Source organism: Mandrillus leucophaeus, unplaced genomic scaffold (genome assembly GCF_000951045.1).
Source record: "Mandrillus leucophaeus isolate KB7577 unplaced genomic scaffold, Mleu.le_1.0 Scaffold104, whole genome shotgun sequence".
Taxonomy (NCBI): Eukaryota; Metazoa; Chordata; class Mammalia; order Primates; family Cercopithecidae; genus Mandrillus; species Mandrillus leucophaeus.
The window spans coordinates 746,092-752,166 of NW_012098543.1; the positions used below are offsets into that span (position 1 = coordinate 746,092).

General features: G+C 47.8%; 1 protein-coding gene across 1 annotated transcript; it reads right to left on the reverse strand.

Annotated features, from left to right (window-relative positions):
- Positions 1-2,912: 2,912 nt before the first annotated feature.
- DPRX (divergent-paired related homeobox) lies at positions 2,913-4,846 on the reverse strand. The gene is made up of 2 exons (XM_011979586.1): positions 4,689-4,846; positions 2,913-3,320 (listed from the first exon to the last, which is right to left on the reverse strand). Exons 1-2 carry the CDS (start codon positions 4,806-4,808, stop codon positions 2,925-2,927), a joined length of 516 nt encoding a protein of 171 aa, XP_011834976.1. The 5' UTR covers positions 4,809-4,846; the 3' UTR covers positions 2,913-2,924.
- Positions 4,847-6,075: the final 1,229 nt, after the last annotated feature.

Sequence of the window (6,075 nt, forward strand, 5' to 3'; positions counted from 1 at the left end):
GGTGCGTACCTGTAATCCCAGCTACTTGGGAGGCTGAGGCAGGAAAATCACTTGAACCCAGGAGGCGGAGGTTGCAGCGAACCGAGATCACACCACTGTACTCCAGCCTGGGTGACAAAGCGAGACTCCCCTCTCAAAAGAAAAAATAAATAAATAAATTAGTTGTAGAGATGGGTCTTACTATGTTGTTCAGGCTGGTCTCAAACTCCTGGGTTCAGGTGATCCTCCTGCCTATGCCTCCCAAAGTGCTGGGATTACAGGCATGCGCCAATGCACTTGGCCAGGGTCCTGTTTTCCTAGATGGTCTGGCCACTGGCCTTCGTATATTCAATCTTTCGGGCTATTTCAGGTTTTCTCCACCTGGAGCAGTTGACATGTTGGGATAGGTAATTCTTTGTTGCGGGGGAGAGCCTGTGTGTTGAAGGATGTTTCATACTATCCATACTCTTAACCTCCTAGATACCACAGACATCCCCTTGAGTCCTGACAACCAAACATTTTCCCCATACAAGGCCAAATGTCAGCTGTTGACCAAAATCAACCCTGGTTGAGAACTACTGGGTTATACCAAGGAATTCTGTTTTTGTTATTGTTTTTTGAGACAGGGTCTCCCATTGTTGCCCAGGCTAGAGTACAGTGGCGTGATCTCTGCTCACTGCAACCTCCACCTCCCAGGCTGAAGTGATCCTCCTGCCTCAGCCTTCCAAGTAGCTGAGACTACAGGCGCGAGCCACCACGCCTGACTAATTTTTGTGTTTTTGTAGGGACAGGGTTTCGCCATGTGGCCTAGGCTGGTCTTGAACTCCTGAGCTGAAGTGATCAACCTACCTCAGTCTCCCAAAGTGCTTGGATTACAGGCGTGAGCCACCGTGCCTGGCCTGTTATTCATTTAATAATTTTTCCTGATAATGTTTAATACAGGGTCTCGCTCTGTCACCCAGACTGGAATCACAGCTCACTGCGGCCTCCACCTCCTGGGCCCAAGCAATCCTCCCGCCTCCCCCTCCACCTCCGGAATCCCCTAGGATTACAGGTGTGGGCCGCCGAGCCGGCATGCTGTTATTAAGATTGTTTTTAACATTTCTCCTGAGCCCCAACCCACCAAATATTCCCCTCTGGCTAAGCAATGGCTGCCACCCATTTATCTATTGCAGCTTTGTCCTCTCTCTAGTCAGCCGTCCTGTAGATAAGATGTATTGAGATACTTATTCATAGAATCTGCCGCTGGCACCACCCAATCCAGAAGTTTCTCTTCCTTTGACTCTGCCTAATATTGCTCAACTGCAAATCCTACAGTAGGTTTTTTTTTTTTTTAAGATGGAGTTTCTCTCTTCTTGCCCAGGCTTGGAGTGCAGTGGCACAATCTCAGCTCACCGCAACCTCCCCGTCCCGGATTCAAGCGATTCTCCTGTCTCAGCCTCCCCAGTAGCTGGGATTACAGGCATGCGCCACCATGCCCGGCTAATTTTGTATTTTTAATAGAAATGGGGTTTCTCCGTGTTGGTCAGGCTGGTCTGGAACCCCCAACCTCAGGTGATCCGCCCACCTCTGCTTCCCAAAGTGTTGGGATTACAGGCGTGAGCCACCACGCCCGGGCCAGTAGGTTCTTTCTAACACACTCATGTTTATTTTATGTTTAAATGTCAATATTTATTTATTTTGAGACCGGTATAGGAGACTGGCTAACTTTTATGTGTTTGGTAGAGACGAGGTTTTACCACGTTGGCCAGGCTGGTCTCAAACTCCTGGGCTCAAGCCATTCTGCCTGCTTCAGCCTCCCAAAGTGCTGGGACAACAGGCGTGAGGAACATTGGCAGAGGACCGAGGTTCAAGGGGATGGAGATTCTCTGGTGGTTGTGAAATCGCACGGGAGTACAGCCACGGAGGTTTAGGACAGCTTGCTTTTTCTGAGAATTTTCTAGGAAGTTGAGATGTTTAGGAATCTTGGGGTTGGAATCCAATTGACTCAACTCTCAGGGAGGGAACGCTTCAGGTTCTCCCCAGGGTGTCTTTGTGTTGCCAACCTCCAGGACTTGAGGAAGAAGAGTTTGTGTTGATTCAAAAGGCTAGGTGGACCTGAACTATCTGCCTAGGCAGTTTGAATTTTAAGGACATTTTCTGGTCTTCCAAATATTCCAGCTGGTCCTCTGTGCTTTCTATTTTTATTTATTTAGTGTTTTTTTTTTTTAACTTTTTTTTTTTTTGGAGATAGATTCTTGCCTGTCGCCCAGGCTAGAGTGCGGTGGCACGATCCCCTCGGCTCACTGCAACCTCCGCCTCCCAAGTTCATGCCATCCTCCTGCCTCAGCCTCCCGAGTAGCTGGGATTACAGGTGCCCACCACCACTCCCAGCTAATTTTAGTACTTTTAGGAGAGATGGGCTTCACCATGTTGGCCAGGCTGGTCCCAAACTCCTGACCTCAGGTGATCCACCTACCTTGGCCTCCCAAAGTGCTGGGATTAGAGGTGTGAGTCACTGCACCCTGCCAGGATGAGGCATATGAGGAGGGGCCCGGCGCTTTCATGCCCTCCCCAGATATGCCACCCTCCAGGTACATCCCCATGCTTAGCTGTCAGGGACCTCTTCAAACCCTTCCCTCCTGGGTTTTGATGGATGATTCCTTACTCAGACATGACTGATGAAACCATTGGCCAATGGTGATCAGCCTCACCCTCAGCTTCCTTCCCCTCCCAGAAGTTTGTCCTCTAATCCTACTGGGGTCTTTCCAGAGACCGGTCCCCATCCTAAAGCTATCGGTCAATATTAGCATACAAAATACAAAAAGACGGCACTTTGGAGCCTCCATGGAATTCTGGAGCTCCTTTCCAGGAAACAGGCGTGAAGCCCAACTACAAATGTCACAGTATCACACACACACACCATTACAACGTGCTGTAATCATCATCTCTTTTTTTTGTATTTATCATCTCTCTCGACTTTGGAGAGATGAACAGGCAGAAGGCCCAGCATGGAAGTTTGGAGCGCAAACTTGGGATTCCAAAACGGGGTAGAGGCAATATATGTTAGGATCTTGGCAGCAGCCAAAATGGACTATTCTGTGGCCAACGAAGTCATCGGCAGGGACCTTGAGGCTGGGGTACAGGATGAGCTGGAATGAGGGGGCTCGTTGACCCGTGTACACCAGGCCGATCGGGTGAGCAGCACTGGGCAATCTGGGTAGCGTGTCTGCGTTTCTCAGGCTGACGCTGGTGGTAACCTCACCACCCTCTGGTAGTGGCGGTTGTGGAGTTTCTTGTTTTTGATGGATATGCTTGCTTTTGGCTTTCTTGAGTTTTGCTCTGTGATTCTTGAACCAGACCTGAAGGGAAGAGAGAGAAGAGCCAGGGGTTGAGAATGGGGTGGAATTCAGAAGACTTGTCATTCTATTTTTTAAAAAGTTTTACTTTTTAATTTTTATTTTGTTAAACCTATTTTATTTATTTATATTCTTTTTTTAACCTTTAAGTTTTTAACTTTTCTTTTTTTCTTTTTCTTTTTTTTTTTTTTTTTGGCCCTTAAACTGTCCTATCCAAATATTTATTTATTTATTATTGTTATTTTTTTAGATGGAATCTCACTTTGTTGCCTAGGCTGGAGTTCAGTGACATGATCTTGGCTCACTGGAACCTCCGCCTCTCGGATTCAAGTGATTCTTCTGCCTCAGCCTCCTGAGTAGAGGGGATTACAGGTTCACACCACTACGCCTGGCTAAATTTTGTATTTGTAGTAGAGACAAGGTTTCACTATATGGGCTGGTCTCAAACTCCTGACCTCATGATCCACCCGCCTTGGCCTCCCAAAGTGCTGGGATTACAGGCATGAGCCACCATACCCAGCCACCATTTTAGTTGAGAATATGAGTACTTCTAGGTGAGAACAGCTAGTGCCACAGCTTGGCCACTTATATCCTCTTTGTGGAACCCTTCTCAATCTGCTCCCAGAAAGGAGCAGAAATGAGAGATTCTGGGGACAGAAATGAGACAGAGGTCAGAAAACCCAGAGCAGGGGATAGGAGAGCAAGGGGATGAGTTGCAGGGGCTGCTCTGGGGATCAGGCCAGCCAGCTGAGGCTCGTGGTCAAATGTGACCACCCCCTGCCTTGGTGTCACCCATGTGCTAAGAATAGGCTTTACATTTTAAAATGGTTGAGAAAAAACAAACACAATAAGAGTACTGTTTTGTGTTGTAGGTGTGTTGGGACTGAAAGAAAAAAGAGAGAAAATAAAAGAATACTACTGGCCAGGCACAGTGGCTCATGCCTATAATCCCAGGACTCTGGGAGGCTGAGGTGGAAGGATTGCTTGAGCCCAGGAGGTCGAAACTGCAATAAGCTGTGATTGCACCACTGCGCTCCAACCTGAGCAAAAGAGTTTCTGGGAACACAGATGGGCCTCTTGTTTACGTTGTCTGTGGCTGCCTTTGCGCTGTGGTGGCATAGTTAAAATAGTTGCTAGAGAGGCAGTAAAGCCCACAAAGCCTCAATTATTTACTACCGGTCCTTTACTGGAAAAATTTTCCCATTCCTGCTCTAGGGGTTTGAAGAAAGGTTTACGGGGATGCGGGTAGGAGAGTGTGGGTTTGAGAAATATTGGCGATTGGAATGAGACCTCAGGAATTATCCTAGAGGGACTTTGAATTTAGATTAGATCAGGAAGGCAGTTTAGTGAGAAGAGGGATCATTTTCCAACCTGCAGTACTGTTGGATGTATGTCTATTTTCGAGGCCATTTCTTTCTGAAGGCTGGGGTTTGGGTATGGGTTCTCATTGAACAAGGTGTTCAGATCTTCCAGTTGCTTCTTAGTGAACATGGTTCGTTTCCTGTGTGAACGCGTCTGGTCCTTGCCTTGAAAGAAAGGGAAAGAGACACAAATGGGAACTGCTAACAACTCCATTCTCAAAAGCCTGAACTTTCCTTTCCTTTCCACTGAGGTACACCGTGAGGATCAAGTGACTGAGGCTCTGTCGCCCAGGCTGGAGTGCAGGGGCACAGTCTCAGCTCACTGCAACCTCCACCTCCTGAGTTCAAGCGATTCTCCTGCCTCAGCCTCCCGAGTAGCTGGGACTACAGGCACCTACCACCACACCCGGATAATTTTTGTATTTTTAGTAGAGACAGGGTTTCACCATGTTGGTCAGGCTGGTCTTGAACTCCTGACTTCAGGTGAGCCACCGTGCCCAGCCATGACTGAGGTTCTTAGATATTGAGACACCGCCAGCCTGGGGGGTGCCTCAGGCTGCAGTCCCAGTACTGTGGGAGGCTGAATCAGGAGGATCTGTCTTTTGTCCTTGTTTTTCCAAGCCTCATTTGTCATTTTCATAGGAAAGGGTTGTTCCTTTCCCCCTCGGTTCCTCCATCCTTTTTTTCTGTTATCATTTAAATATGGGATCCCTTGCCAGGTGCGGTGGCTCACGCCTGTAATCCCAGCACTTTGGGAGGCCAGGTCAGGCTGATCACATCAGGCCATGAGTTCCAGACCAGCCTGGCTAGCATGGTGAAACCCCATCTCTATTAAAAATACAAAAATTAGCCGGGCGCGGTGGCGCATGCCTGCAATCCCAGCTACTCAGGAGGCTGAGGAAGGAGAGTCACCTGAACCCTGGTGGCAGAGACTGCGGAGAGCCGAGATTACGCCACTGCACTCCAGCCTGGGACAGAGGGAGACACTGTCTCAAAAAAATAATAATCAATCAATCAATCAATCAATCAATCAATCAGGGATCGCTTGTGCCTTACCTCTTGGGTTCTGTTTTCTTTGTGTAGAAATAGGCAACTCAATCCAAGGTGAAATGGATGGACATGGTTTTATCCTTATCATTTATTCAATGTTTATTAAGTAGATTCTCTTAGGAATATAGTAAGGAAATCAGCAGAAAAATAACATCACTTTTCTCTTTTAAAATGGATGTCACCTTTTACTTTCTTTTTCTGGAGTCAGCGTACTGCTATGTTGCCCAGTGGCATGATCACGGCTCACTTCGGCCTCAACCTCCCCAGGCTCAAGCGATCTTCTCACCTCAGCCTCCCGAGTAGCTGGAACTACAGGACACTGCCATGTCTGGCTTTTGTATTTTTTG

Excerpts from the sequence above, each read along its gene's own strand:
- DPRX (XM_011979586.1), bottom strand. The coding sequence starts at position 4,808 with ATGTTCACTAAGAAGCAACTGGAAGATCTGAACACCTTGTTCAATGAG. Across the intron at positions 3,321-4,688 it reads TACATCCAACAGTACTGCAG|GTCTGGTTCAAGAATCACAG; the intron begins GTTGGAAAATGA and ends TCTTCCCTTCAG.